General features: G+C 44.9%; 2 protein-coding genes across 2 annotated transcripts in view; one reads left to right on the top strand and one right to left on the bottom strand.

The window, feature by feature from the left end:
* POLR3C (RNA polymerase III subunit C) lies at positions 1 to 14,768 on the bottom strand. The gene is made up of 15 exons (XM_054651214.2): positions 14,665 to 14,768; positions 14,307 to 14,507; positions 13,118 to 13,373; positions 11,061 to 11,240; positions 10,180 to 10,268; positions 8,729 to 8,833; positions 8,125 to 8,217; positions 6,970 to 7,050; positions 6,241 to 6,292; positions 5,483 to 5,543; positions 5,246 to 5,396; positions 4,105 to 4,206; positions 2,935 to 2,984; positions 2,703 to 2,852; positions 1 to 1,617 (listed from the first exon to the last, which is right to left on the bottom strand). Exons 2-15 carry the CDS (start codon positions 14,451 to 14,453, stop codon positions 1,536 to 1,538), a joined length of 1,599 nt encoding a protein of 532 aa, XP_054507189.1. The 5' UTR covers positions 14,454 to 14,507; positions 14,665 to 14,768; the 3' UTR covers positions 1 to 1,535.
* The window catches only part of RNF115 (ring finger protein 115), an 18,818-nt gene continuing 18,359 nt past the window's right edge, over positions 14,700 to 15,158 (top strand). Inside the window, 3 exon segments of the mRNA XM_054651215.2 lie at positions 14,700 to 14,785; positions 14,787 to 14,947; positions 14,950 to 15,038. Of these exon segments, the coding sequence (XP_054507190.1) occupies positions 14,700 to 14,785; positions 14,787 to 14,947; positions 14,950 to 15,038 (336 nt within the window).

Raw genomic sequence — 15,158 nt, forward strand, 5'->3', positions numbered from 1 at the left:
TTTTTCAAGCTTTCAGCTGTTTAATCTACAGGTACAAGTTATGTTTCTATGCGTGACGTCGTGGGAATTTTGGCAAAAAACCTTGAGTGTGGTGCCACGGGTTTCTTCCAGAACACATCACCCTAAGCCTGGCCCAAACCCTAAACCCGGCCCAAACCCTAAACCCGGCCCAAATCTGGATTCCAGCTCCAAAATTCCATGCATTTAAGGGCTGCTCCCAGGTGAAAGCTGCCAGGACACGCAGGTGATGCCAGCGTCACCCTCGGTCACTCACGGCAGGCAGGAGCACAAGAACAGTTCTGTGTCCCCATGTGTCCTCTGTGTCCATATCCTGTGTCCCCATGCCTGTCTGTCCCCATGTCCCTGTGTCTGTCTGTCCCCATGCATCCTCTGTATGTCCCCCATGTCCTTTTGTGTGTGTCCCCATGGGTCCTGAATCCTCTGTGTCCATGTCCTGTGTCCCTGTGTCCTGTGTCTGTGTCCCTGTCTGTCCCCGTGTCATGTGTGTCTGTCTGTCCCCATGCCCTGTGTGTCCCTGTCTGTCCCCGTGTCCTGTGTGTCCCTGTCTGTCCCCATGTCCTGTGTGTCCCCATGTCCTGTCTGTCCCTGTGTCCTGTGAGTCCCCATGTCCTGTCTGTCCCTGTGTCCTGTGAGTCCCTGTCTGTCCCCATGTCCTGTGTGTCCCCATGTCCTGTCTGTCCCTGTGTCCTGTGTGTCCTGGTCTGTCTCCATGTCCTGCCTGTCCCCATGTCCTGCCTGTCCCTGTCTGTCCCCATGTCCTGTCTGTCCCCGTGTCCTGTGTGTCCCTGTCTGTCCCCATGTCCTGTGTGTCCCCATGTCCTGTGTGTCCCTGTCTGTCTCCATGTCCTGTCTGTCCCCATGTCCTGTGTGTCCCTGTCTGTCCCCATGTCCTGTCTGTCTCCATGTCCTGTGTGTCCCTGTCTGTCCCCATGTCCTGTCTGTCCCCGTGTCCCGTGTGTCCCCATGTCCTGTGTGTCCCTGTCTGTCCCCATGTGCTGTCTGTCCCCGTGTCCTGTGTGTCCCTGTCTGTCCCCATGTCCTGTGTGTCCCTGTGTGTCCCCGTGTCCTGTGTGTCCCCTGAGGGTCAGACCCAGGTGCAGCAGCCCTCACCCCAGCCCTAAGCTCACCCTAAACATCACCCCAGGGACACCAGCTTTCCCCAACAGCAGCACAAGGCAGTGACCCTAATGGTGGGACAACCCCAAAAAACCCTTCCAGCAGCACAACACAGCAACCCAAATTTTGGGGCAGCCCCTGAACCCTCCCAACAGGCAGTGACCCTAATTTTGGGACACCCCAAACCCCTGCCAGCAGCTGCAGGGCTGGTTTGGCAGTGCCAGGTGGCTCCTGCAATCCGCCCCCAGGAGCCTGACCCACGGGTGCGTTGGCAAATCAATGTTCCTTTATTCTCCTCAGCAGCACAAGCACTGTGGGCAGAGGCCTCTGCTCCCTGTCCCCACTCACAGCCTCAGTGCTCCTGTCCCTGTCCCTGTCCCTGTCCTTGTCCTGCCCCCTCAGGGCCTCCTCGTGGTGCTCTCGATGAACGACTCCAGCACGAAGATGGTCTCGTCCACCTGGTTCTCACTGGCGTCGATCCTGGGGGACAGACAGCGATGGGCAGGGCCCCAAATCCCATCCCCACCCATTCCCATGCCCCCTGCCACACACATCTCTTATCTTTTATCTTTTATCTTTTATCTTTTTTTATCTTTTATCTTTTATCTTTTCCTTTCCTTAAGATTTTTCCTCCTGAGAAGCTGAGAAGGCTCAGGAACAAAATGTAAGCATTGGTTATCTGCTGCTGTGGGATGCAACAGGTGGGGCTGGGATTGGGCTCATGTGGTTGTTTCTGATTAATGGCCAATCACAGCCCAGCTGGCTCGGACTCTCTGTCTGATATATAAATATTTATAAGCCTTTGGTTTTTCATTCCTTTTTTTTTTCTATTCCTAGCCAGGCTTCTGATGAAATCCTTTCTTCTATTCTTTTAGTATAGTTTTAATATAATATATAATATATAATATATAATATATAATATATAATATATAATATATACTATATAATATATACTATATAGTAAATATTACTTTAAGTAATAGATATAAATATATATTTATATCTAGATATAAATATATATTTATATCTAATATATAAATATATATTTATATTTATTATTATATCTTATTATATATTATATCTTTATATATATTTATATATTAATAGTTTTGCCTATCTATTAATCATATCATATATTATATAGTTATTAAATAAATAGATTTTGTAATATATAATATATATTATATTATATTATATTATATTATATTATATTATATTATATTATATTATATTGTATTATATTGTATTATACTATATTGTATTATATTATATTACATTAATATTAGAATAATATATATTATATATTTATTAAATAAATATAATATTTTTATTATTATTATAGAATATTACTATACTTCATTATAATATTATTATACTTACATATTTGTTTATATATAAAATATATTTATATATTATATAAATAATAACATCTATTCTTTAATAAAATAATATATATACATATAAAATAACTATAACAAAATAATAGATCAAGCCTCCTGACCCACAGAGTCCAACCCCATCCCTTCCCTCCTGCTCAGAGCCAGTGACCACAGTCACCCCCTCACTTGTTGACGTTGCGCTTCAGGTTCTCCAGCTGCTGCCTCTCGGGCCCTGTGATCATCTCCTCCACCTCGTGCAGCTGCGCTGCCTCGGCCCCCGTGGCCTGCATGGAGGCCAGGATGGCCTCCACGCGCTGGGACTTCTCCAGGAGCCTCCTAGGAGGGGACAGGGACACGTGGAGGTGGCAGCGGCGGCCGCGCGCCCGCCCTGCCCGGCCGCCCCCGCCGCGGAGCTCACTTGTTCTCCCGCATCTCGTGCTGCCTGCGCTCCATCAGGTTGGCCACGCTCTGGGGAAGGAACAGGTGAGAAACCAGCGTGGGTGTGATGGGGAGCACTGGGGAACCCCGTGGGGGGACACGGGGACAGTCAGTGCCACCCCTGTGGCACCAGGAAGGAGGGGGCTGTGACACCTGGACCCTGGAGCTCCAGAGGGACAGGAACCAGGTGAGCCCCCAGCCCAGGTGCACTGGGGGGGCACCAAGGGACCCTACACTCCCAAAATCCCAACAGGGGACATGGACACGGGGACAGTCAGTGCCACCCTGTGGCACCAGGAAGGAGGGGGCTGTGACACCTGGACCCTGGAGCTCAGAGAGGGACAGGAACCAGGTGAGCCCCCAGCCCAGGTGCACTGGGGGACACCACGGGACCCTACACTCCCAAAATCCCAACAGGGGACATGGGGACAGTCACTGCCACCCTTGTGGCACCAGGAAGGAGGAGGCTGTGACACCTGGACCCTGGAATAAGGAAGGAGCTCCAGGAACCAGGTGAGCCCCGAGTCCAGGTGTGCTAATAATAGATATTAATATATTATAAATAATATATTTTTCTATTAAATATTATTTAGGAAAACAAAGAACATCTATAATATAATACAATATAATATATATATAATATATAATATATATAATACATAATATATAATATATATAATATGTAATATATAGCATATGATGTATAGTATATGATATATAGTATATATTTTATATATTATATACTACATATTATATAATGTAGTATATTATATATAAAAATATATACTATATATAATATAGTATATAGATAATAATATATATATTATATATATAATATTTTATATATATTATATAATATGCAATATGTAATATATAACGTATATAATATAAACTAATATATAATATAGATAATATATAAAAATTATTTACCAAGGGGGCCCCTCCACTCCCAAAAACCCAACAGGGGACAAAGGGAGGATGGAGCTGCTGCCACCCCTGTGGCACCACAAGGCAGGAGGGAGCTGTGACCCCTGGACATGGGGGCTGCCGCAGTTCCCTGGATCAGGGCCTGGATTCCCTGGCAATTCCTGCATGGGCAGACCAGGATCTGTGGTCCCTGGGGCCCAGCAGGTCCTGGGGATTCATTCACCTTGTAGCATCTGTGGAGCAGCATCCGAGCAGCAGCCATCAGGTTCACCGTGTACAGGTAGAAGGTGCGGGAGGGAGCGTGGTCCGGAGTCTTGGGGATCTCCTGGGGAAGGGCAGAGGGATGCTGGGGACAAAGTGGGGGCATCCCCTTCCCCAGAGGGGTCCCTGTGTTCCCTCCCCCTCAGGATTCCCTGTGGGGTCTTTGCTCCTCTTTGCCAGGCTTGGGATTCAATGTGGGAGGTGGAATTTCTTGTTTGGACTCAGATAATGAATTAATTTTTAGCTCTGTTATAGTCTGACAAACCCTGAGTTCTACAGCACTTGAACAAATTAAAAATGGAGATCTATCTCTCTCCCTCTCTCTGCAAGGCCTTTAAAGGATAAACTGCCCAATTAAGAAATGACACCTGAATTATTTTTACTTTTAATCCAATAAGCAACCACCCATGGCCTGCAATGTGGACTTTTTTATCCAATTACACAAAACCACCCAAATCCGAGGAGGAGAAGAAGAAGAAGAAGGAGAAGAAGGAGGAGAAGGAGGAGGAGAAGAAGGAGAAGGAGGAGAAGGTGAAGAAGAAGGAGAAGAAGGTGAAGAAGAAGGAGCAAAAGAAGGAGGAGAAGGAGAAGAAGGAGAAAAAGAAGGAGAAGAAGGAGAAGGAGGAGAAGAAGGAGAAGAAGGAGAAAAGGAGAAGGAGGAGAAAAGGAGGAGAAGGTGAAGAAGAAAGAGAAAAAGGTGAAGAAGAAGGAGAAAAAGAAGGAGGAGAAGAAGGAGGAGAAGAAGGTGAAGCAGGTGAAAAAGAAGGTGAAGAAGGAGAAGAAGAAGGAGAAGGTGAAGAAGGACCAACCTCCACCCAAAACCTCCACCTTGTTTTATGTATTTTACTGTATTCTAATCCAGCCTTTGATATTCCACCCTTCTTTTCCAACTGCACACCCACAATCCCAGTTTCATCATTCAATTCTGGAAGATTTCTCCAGCACCTCAGGTCACAGGCAGTGTTCTCTTGGGGCTCAGTGCCTGTCAGCACAGAAAATCTCAAATTCTCAGCAACCAGGACCCAAATTCCAGGTGGGATCACTTGGAAGTGCCCAGAAATACCCAAACCATGGGCAGGTGTCACACCTGGACAATCCCTCACCTGCAAGGCCACCAGGTTCTCTGAGAGCATCCTGTAGAGCATGTCCTTGGCTTCCTTGGCTGGGATCATGGCAAAATCCTCCACCTGCTTCTGCTCCAGGTGCTTCTTGCGCAGGAGCAGCCGGAAAATCCTGGCACAGCGAGAGCCAAACCTGCCCAGGAGGGGTGGGAGTGAGGGAGGGATGTGGGGAAGGGGCTGGGGACAGCCCAGGAGGGGGCTCCAGGTGCCCTTTGTCACCTCTCCTCCACGATGGACTCCAGCGTGGCCGTGGCCAGGGACACCAGGGCCTTGTGCAGGTCTGGAGGGGTTGGGGTCAAGGAGAATCGCACAAAAAATGCCCCCAAATCTGCCCAAAATCACCCCAAAATCCCTTGAAAATCACTCCCAAAATCCCCTGAAAAATCACCCCAAAAATCCCTCAAATCTGCCCAGATCTGACATGGCCAGGGACACCAGGGCCTTGTGCAGGTCTGGAAGGGTTGAGGTCAAGAATTGCAGAAAAAATGCACCCAAATCTGCCCAAAATCACTCCCAAAATCGTCCTCAAATCTGCCCAAAATCACCCCAAAATCACTCCCAAAATCACTCCCAAAATCCCCTGAAAAATCACACAAAAATCACCCCAAAAATCCCTCAAATCTGCCCAGATCTGACATGGCCAGGGACACCAGGGCCTTGTGCAGGTCTGGAGGGGTTTGGGTCAAGAATTGCACAAAAATCCCCCCAAAATCACTCAAAAATCAACCAAAGTCACCCCAAATCTGCCCAAAATCCCTACCCCAAAATTCCTCCCAAAATTCCCCTCAAATCCTCCCAAAATCCTCCAAATTCTCCACAAAATAGCCCCCAAAATCACTCCCGAAATCCCCTGAAAATCACCCAAAAATCCCCCAAATCACCAAAAAATCCCCTGAAAATCATCCAAAAATACCCCAAATCTGCCCAAACCTCCCCAAAATCCCCTGAAAATCCCCCAAAATCACCCCAAAGGATACTGACAGTGTAAGTGCCCCCTCCACTGTCCCCCGACTTCCCCACAAACTCCAACTGCAGGGAGAAAATTGGGATTTTTACTTCAAATTTGGAGTAGGGAAAGTGAGAAGATTTCAGGGAAAAAAAAATCTTTAACTTATAATTACAACTTTTAACTTTATAACTTAAAATTACAATTATAACTTAAAACTTTATATAAGTTAAATAAGTCAAGTATTCTTAAAAATCTTCAGCACCTGTTAAATAGCTTCAATGCCAGTAAAACAGAAAACAGAATTTTATTTAATACCTGATAAATAATTACAATATCTGTTAAATTCAGTAAAATAGTATGCTGAATATTTAATACCTGATAATTAATAAATAAATGTATTTTTCTATATTATATTATATAAATAATTAATACCTATCATATATATTATATTATATAAATAATTAACATATATAAAATATATAAATAATTTCTATTTATATTATAATATAAATTAATAATAAATAAATTTTATTTATTTAGAAATCTTCAGCACCTGGTAAATTCAATGCCAGTAAAACAAAACACAGAATTCTATTTAATACCTGATAAATAATTCCAATATCTTTGACATCTGTTCAATAACATTAAAAATCTTCAACTATCTGTTAAAAACCTTCCTTTAACCCTCAGTAAAAAATGTTTTAGCCTCAGACAGAGGAACAAAGGAGGAAAAATGGAATTAAAGCCCCAGGCTCACCGGATCATCAGCCAGGAGTGCCAGGTACTGGTCCAGCACCTGCTTGCCAATGTTGTACCCAGCTGGGAGAGACCTGAAAATCTGAAAAATATCAGAAAAAAACAGGGAATGTCAAGGGATTCCAAGGGTTACTATTGCACTTTTAATTTTTTTTCTGGTTTGGTTAGGATTGGGATTAAATGTGTAGAGATGAGAGATGTTTATTGAATTTTATATATTATATAGTATATAGTATATAATATATAGTATATATTATATAGCATTATATAATATGAAAAGTTTTTATAAACTATGTAATATACATAATAAATATCTTAAAATTATAGATAATATATCTTTATTCTTAATATAAATATATAATATATGCTACTATATATTATAATATATGACACATTATAAGATATGTAATAGAAAAGAATATATCATAGAATATCACAGAATAAAATAGAATAGAATAATAAGATAATATCTGAAATTATCTAGTATATAATAATATATCATAAGATATTATTATAGTATAATGTATTAATATATTTATTAGATTAGTATAGTATAAATAATATATTATAGATTATTTAGGAAAACAAAAACATATATATATAGTATATTATAATAATATATTATATATTGAAAATTATATAATATATAATATATAATATATAATATATAATATATAATATATATAAAATGCCATATATATTTATATATTATTTTCTATATATAAATACAGTCTATATTATTATATATAATAATTGTATATTATAATATATGCATGTATATTATAATGTATTATACATAGCATGATATATAATATAATATAATATAATATAATATAATATAATATAATATAATATAATATAATATAACATCATATAACATAACATAACATCACATAACATAACATTATATTATATTATATTATATTATATTATATTATATTATATTATATTATATTATATTATATTATATTATATTATATTATATTATATTATATTATATTATATTATATTATATTATATTATATAATGTATTTATATTAATAATTACATTAATACTGTTCTGAAAAGCAAACCAATGTCCCTTCCAACACAGAAAAATCTGAATTTTTCAGAATTTAGGGTTCCAAGAGGATTCCAGGGCTCTGGCAGGACCCACCTCGTTGGAGGACAGGGGCTGGGTGTGGGAGGCCCCCGAGGCCGTGGTGACCTCGCTCATGCGCAGCATCGTCCTCACCACCTCACTGCTGGTCTGTGCTGGGAAAAGGGGAATTAGGGAGGGAAAAGCTGGAATTGGAGTGGGAAAAGCTGGAATTAGAGGGGGAAAAGGAGTGGGAAAGGCTGGAATTGGAGAGGGGGAAAAGCTGGGATTAGGGAGGGAAAAGCTGGAATTAAGAGGGGGAAGTTCCTCACCACCTCGCTGCTGGTCTGTGCTGGGAAAAGGGGGAGTTAGAGAGGGGAAAAGCTGGAATTAGGGAGTGGGAAAAGTAGGAATTAGGGAGTGGGAAAGGAGTGGGAAAAGCTGGAATTAGAGGGGGAAAAGCTGGAATTAGTGGGGAAAGCAGAAATTAGAGTGGGGAAATGAGTGGGAACAGCAGGAATTAAAGCAGGAAAAGCTGAGATCCAGAGTGGGAAAAGCTGAGATCCAGAGTGGGAAAACTGGGAATAGAGTGGGAAAAACTGGGAATAGAGTGGGAAAAGCTGGAATTAGGGAGGGAAAAGCTGGAATTAGGGAGGGAAGAGTTCCAGGGTGGAGCACAGACCTGGTCCATCCGGCTGGCCACGGCACTGACCAGAGCCTGGTCACGGAAATGCTGATGGAAACGCTCCAGGTTGACCTGCCAGTAAATGCCATCATCTGGGGGAGCCTGGGGGGAAAAAGGACAAAAAATGAGGGGAAATGGGGCAGGAAAATAGGGGGAAATGGGGCAGGAAAATAGGGGGAAATGGGGCAGGAAAAGAGAGGGAAATGGGGCAGGAAAAGAGAGGGAAATGGGGCAGGAAAATGAGGGGAAATGGGGCAGGAGAATAGGGGGACATGGGTCAGGAAAATAGGGGGAAATGGGGCAGGAAAATAGGGGGAAATGGGGCAGGAAAAGAGAGGGAAATGGGGCAGGAAAATAGGGGGAAATGGGGCAGGAAAAGAGAGGGAAATGGGGCAGGAAAATGAGGGGAAATGGGGCAGGAAAAGAGAGGGAAATGGGGCAAGAGAACAGGGGGAAATGGGGCAGGAAAACAGGGGGAAATGGGGCAGGAAAACGAGGGGAAATGGGCAGGAAAATGAGAGGAAATGGGGCAGGAGAATAGGGGGACATGGGTCAGGAAAATAGGGGGAAATGGGGCAGGAAAATGAGGGGAAATGGGGCAGGAGAACAGGGGGAAATGGGGCAGGAAAATGAGGGGAAATGGGGCAAGAGAACAGGGGGAAATGGGGCAGGAGAACAGGGGGAAATGGGGCAGGAAAAGAGAGGGAAATGGGGCAGGAGAACAGGGAAATGGGGCAGGAAAATAGGGGGAAATGGGGCAGGAAAAGAGAGGGAAATGGGGCAGGAGAACAGGGGGAAATGGGGCAGGAAAAGAGGGAAATGGGGCAGGAGAACAGGGGGAAATGGGGCAGGAAAATGAGGGGAAATGGGGCAGGAAAACAGGGGGAAATGGGGCAGGAGAACGGGGAAATGGGGCAGGAAAAGAGAGGGAAAATAGAGGGAAAGGGGGTAGGAAAAGAGAGGGAAATGGGGCAGGAGAACAGGGGGAAATGGGGCAGGAAAAGAGAGGGAAATGGGGCAGGAGAACAGGGGGAAATGGGGCAGGAAAATAGGGGGAAATGGGGCAGGAGAACAGGGAAATGGGGCAGGAAAATGAGGGGAAATGGGGCAGGAGAACAGGGGGAAATGGGGCAGGAAAATAGGGGGAAAAGAGAGGGAAATGGGGCAGGAGAACAGGGGGAAATGGGGCAGGAAGCTAAGGAACAGCAGACACAAAATTGAGGGATGGAAGCCAGAAAAACGAGGAAAAAGAGCCTGAAAAAATGAGGGAAAAGCCACCAAAAATGAGAAAGAAAAGCCACAAAAATGAGGAAAAAGAGGCACAAAAGTGAGGGATGTAAGAAAAGTGAGGAAGAAGAGCCACAAAAAATGAGGAAGAAGAGCCAAAAAAAAATTCCCAGGTTTCCTCAGAAGATGTTTGGGAATGTGGATCCCAGCCTTGCCAGTACCTCTGAGCTTCCTCCCTCCTGCTTCTGCCTTTTGGCTTTGTGCTCTCCCTCCTCTTCCTCGTCACACGAGTGTCTCCTCTTCCCTCTGCCTGTAAACCCCCCAAAATTATAGAAATTGGTTATATATAAAAATAATTTTCAAGTAATTTTTCAAATTCAATCATCGTTTCAAAATAATTTAGGAATAATTTTTTAAAATTTAAATGATCATTTTAAAATATATTTAAATAATTTTTTAAAATTTAGATTAAGATTTTTAAATAAGTTAGGAATAATTTTAAAATTTATATTATATTTTTAAGTAATTTAGGAATAATTTTAAAATTTAAACAATAATTTTAAATAATTTAGGAATATTTTTAAAATTCAAATAATAATTTTTAAATAATTTAAAAATAATTTTTTAAAAGTTAAATTACAATTTTAAATAATTTAATTATATTTTTAAAAATTTAAATTATAATTCAAAATAACCTTAACATTTTACATTATAATTTTTAAATAATTTAAGAATAATTTTAAGAAATTAAATTATAATTTAAACAATAATTTTTAAATAATTTAAAAATCATTTTTAAACAATTCAATTACAATTTTTAACTAATTCAAGAATCATTTTTAAAAGTTAAATTATAATTTTAAAATAACCTTAAAATTTCCAATTTTAATTTTAAAACAACTCAAGAATCCAAATTTTAACTATCATTCTAAAATAATTTTGAAATCATTTTTTGAAAATTTGAAAATTTCATTTATTAATAACACAAATAAACAACTTCTACTTAATCCTAGCAGTCAACTACCCAAAAACCCCAAATTTCCCGCCCCAAAATCCCAAGATTAAATTAAAAATTTTTTAATTTAAGATTTTGGGGTCTCACCGACGAGGCTGAACCGAGGCACCGCGTACATGTCCTTGTCAGCGATGGCCAGGGCAGGGGCTGGTGGCACTTTGGCGTTTTGGGGCATTTCTGGGGCCATGGGGCACCTCTGGATGAAGTGAGTGTCTGCCAGGCGCACAAAGGTGTTGGACACCTCCGTGTAATCCATGGTTTTCCCATCTAGGAGAGAGGAGACGCTCGGTGGGCGCATCTGGGATGGTCCTGAAGCTTTGGAGAACGGGGTCATGGTGGCCTCACTGCCAGGAGCACCCCACAGAGCCTTTGGGACCTTCACAAACCCAAATTAACCCCTGGGTTTTAAGGAGCTTCCCACCATCCATGCTCTCCATGAGGCTGTCCAAGTGTGGGATCTCAGCACATCGCTCCCGATGTCCAGAGATGCCAGGAGAACCCTTGGGGGTCTCGGAAATCCTGGAATGTTGCCAAGAGTGACAGCAGTTTGAGGATACGAGAATCACTTTAGAGTGAAGGGTGTGAAAGGGACACATTTAGAGGGTGAAATATAAACTTTAAGGTTTTTGGTACAGGGGGGTTATGGAGACAAGATGGAGGGATCAGGGCGTGTCTCGTCCTTCTTCTTTCTTCTTCTTGTCCTCCATCTCCTGTGGTGATGTTGGCACTTGGGGATTGGTTTATGGTGAAGGTGTACTTGCCAACATGGGTGAAAAGTATTGGAAAATAAAGGTAAATATTGTGTACGTAGATTTTAGTATAAAAAGACATGACTGCCCCGTGGGTGGGCAGAGTGCCCTTGGCTGCCTTGCAGGTCAGACCTCTGCTGGGCAGACAGAAAATTTTGTAGATAAGAAACAATCAACAATCTGAAGATGGAAAAGCTGAAGAGTCCAGACTCGTCCTTTGAAACGCGTGCCACCCAAGAACCACCCTGCCCGTGTTGGGCAGAGACAGACAGACAGACAGACGGACGGACCCGACATCCAAGAGCAGATCTTGGATCTTGGATGTTCCTGAGGCTCAGGAGAGCACAGAGATACCATGGCCACCACTACTGAGTGGTGAGAATACCCTAAAGTAACTCTGGTCCCATTCATCACCCCCAAATCCCAGTTTTTGGGATGAAGGTGCTTCCTTCCCACCTTCCATGGTCAGCTCCTCCACCAGCATAGGAGCTCATAGAGCTCTCCTAGGTCCCTCAAAGAACACCCTACAGTGCCTCTGATCCCATTGACCATTCACCACTCCCAAATCCCATTTTCTTGACTTTCCTTCCCACCCTCCATGGTCTTGGTGAGGTGATCACCCAGCTTGCCCACTGCAGAGCTCATGGGAAGGAGCCCATGGAGCAGAGGCTCCCCAGTATCTCTGGTCCCATTCACCACTCCCAAATCCCATTTTCTTGACTTTCCTTCCCACCTTCCATGGTCTCGGTGAGGCGATCACCCACCTTGGCCACAGCAGAGCTCATGGGCAGGTGCCCATGGACCACCAGCAGCTCCTCTGGGTCCCTCAAAGAACACCCTACAGTGCTTCTGACCCCATCCACCACTCCCAAATCCCATTTTTTTTTTGGGATGAAGGAGCTTCCTTCCCACCTTCCATGGTCTCGGTGAGGCCATCGGCCACCCTGGCCACTGCGGAGCTCAAGGGAAGGTGCCCATGGACCACCAGAGCTCTCCTAGGTCCCTCAAAGACAACCCTACAGTGCCTCTGATCCCACTGACCATTCACCACTCCCAAATCCCATTTTCTTGACTTTCCTTCCCACCTTCCATGGTTTCAGTGAAGCGATCGGCCACCCTGGCCACAGCAGAGCTCAAGGGAAGGTGCCCGTGGACCACCAACAGCTCCCTACAGTATCTCTGATCCCATTGACCATCCACCACTCCCAAATCCCATTTTTCTGGGATGAAGGAGCTTCCTTCCCACCCTCCATGGTCTTGGTGAGGTGATCACCCACCTTGGCCACGGCAGAGCTCATGGGAAGATGCCCATGGAGCAGAGGCTCCCCAGTATCTCTGGTCCCATTCACCACTCCCAAATCCCATTTTTTTGGGATGAAGGAGCTTCTTTCCCACCTTCCATGGTCTCGGTGAGGCGATCGGCCACCCTGGCCACGGCGGAGCTCATGGGCAGGTGCCCGTGGAGCAGCAGCTCCTCCACCAGCAGCTCCCCGGGGTCCCCGTAGAGCGCCTTGGCCGTGTAGATGTAGCGGGGGTAGCGCAGGATGCGCAGGACGCGCTCGCGCCGCGCCTCGTACTCCACCCAGCCCCGCGGCTGCGCCTCGAAGCGCACCAGGTGGTGCTGGATCAGCACGCACAGCGCCTTCTTCACCTGGGGGGACACGCGGGGAATGCGGGTTTTAGTGGGAGGAAGAAAAAAAAATCATCATGGAATTAAAGGGATAAAATCAACCGGGCGCTTTTAGTGGGAATAACCCCGCGTCTGGTAATGGGAATAATGGGAATTATCCTGGCTCTTTTAATGGGAGTAACTCTGTCCCTTTTAAGGGGAAAAACGGAAATTAACCCATGGGGTAATTCCCATTATTCCCCTTTTAATGGGAATAAACTGGTCTCTTTTTGTGGGAATTATCCCGTGCCTGTTAACGGGAATAATGGGAATTACCCTGGCCCTTTTAATGGGAATAATGGGACTAAACCCATTCCTTTTAATGGGAATAACCCCACCCCTTTTAATGGGAATAAAGGGAATTATCCCATTCCTTTTAGTGGGAATAACCCCATCCCTTTTAATGGGAATAATCTCATCCCTTTTAATGGGAATAATGGGACTAAACCCATTCCTTTTAATGGGAATAACCCCATCCATTTTAATGGGAATAAAGGGAATTATCCCATTCCATTTAGTGGGAATAACCCCATCCCTTTTAATGGGAATAAAGGGAATTATCCCATTCCTTTTAGTGGGAATAACCCCATCCCTTTTAGTGGGAATAACCCCATCCCTTTTAATGGGAATAACCCCATCCCTTTTAATGGGAATAATCTCATCCCTTTTAATGGGAATAATAGGAATAAACCCATCTCTTTTAATGGGAATAACCCCATTCTTTTAGTGGGAATAACCCCGTTCCTTTTAATGGGAATAAACCCATATTAATTTCAAATTAATTTTAAATTCATATTAACTTCATATAATTTCACATTGCTCTCCTATTAATTTCGTATAGCTTCAAATAATTTCCTGTTAATTTCAAATAATATGAGATTATTTTAAAATTCCCTCCTCCCTCCCACCCCGTACCTGATCCGGGAGCAGCCCCGTGTCCCCCACCAGCAGCCGCAGCGGCCGCGGGCCCGTCCGGAGCAGGGAATTCCCGACTTTTTCCACGATTTCCCCGAAATGCTCCCGCAGCAGGAGGGAGCAGAGCCGGAGCTCGGCCTGGGTCATCGCGGCGGCTCCGGAATCCCGGGAACGGAACGGGAGGAAGGAAAGAACGAACAGCTGGATGGATGGAGAGAGAGGGGACAGAGGCTGACCCTGCTGCAGATCCCCTCCCGGGGGAGGATCAGCGCTGTCCCCGCGGTCCCCGTGTCCCCCCAGATGGGATTTTCCCCTCCGTGACCCCATCCCGGTGTCCCGGTGTGCTCCCCGCTCTCACCACCAGGCCCGGCCTAGGCCGCCATCACCGCCGCCATGACAACGGCGCCGTCCTGCCTCCACTTCCGGCTACGTCACTTCCGCTGCCGCCACCCGGCATTGCCGGGCTCCCAATGGGAGGTTCCCAGCAGGGGGCGCCACTCCGCTTCCCGCCCCCTTGGGGCCGCTCTATCCCGCTCAGCCGCGCTTTGCAGGTTGGGCGCGGAGCAGACGAGCTGACCGGAAGTGCGGGGCCGCTCTGGCCCGCGCTCGCTGCTCTGGGAGGAGTGACGGCAGCGGCGGCTGTGAGGGAAGATGGCGGAGGCGGCGGCGGCGGTGCAGCAGCACCGGTTCTTTTGCCACAGCTGCAAGGGCGAGGTCAGCCCCAAGCTGCCGGTGAGCCCCGGGAAGGGAGGGTCGGAGAGGGGGAGCCCCGAGTGGGGAGAGCCGGGGGGGAGAGCCCCGAGCTGCCCGGGCGGGTGTAGGGGCAGGGGTGATCCCCCAATGGCTCCCTGG

The sequence above is a fragment of the Agelaius phoeniceus genome, chromosome 31, assembly GCF_051311805.1.
Source record: "Agelaius phoeniceus isolate bAgePho1 chromosome 31, bAgePho1.hap1, whole genome shotgun sequence".
NCBI classification, from domain to species: Eukaryota; Metazoa; Chordata; class Aves; order Passeriformes; family Icteridae; genus Agelaius; species Agelaius phoeniceus.

Bases quoted from the DNA above. Each gene is read 5' to 3' on its own strand.
- POLR3C (XM_054651214.2), bottom strand. From the start codon at position 14,453: ATGACCCAGGCCGAGCTCCGGCTCTGCTCCCTCCTGCTGCGGGAGCAT. The intron at 4,207-5,245 runs GTGAGGGATTGT...GCCCTTCCCCAG, and splicing joins AGAACCTGGTGGCCTTGCAG to GAGATCCCCAAGACTCCGGA. The intron at 1,618-2,702 runs GTGAGGGGGTGA...TCTGTCCCCCAG, and splicing joins CTGAAGCGCAACGTCAACAA to GATCGACGCCAGTGAGAACC.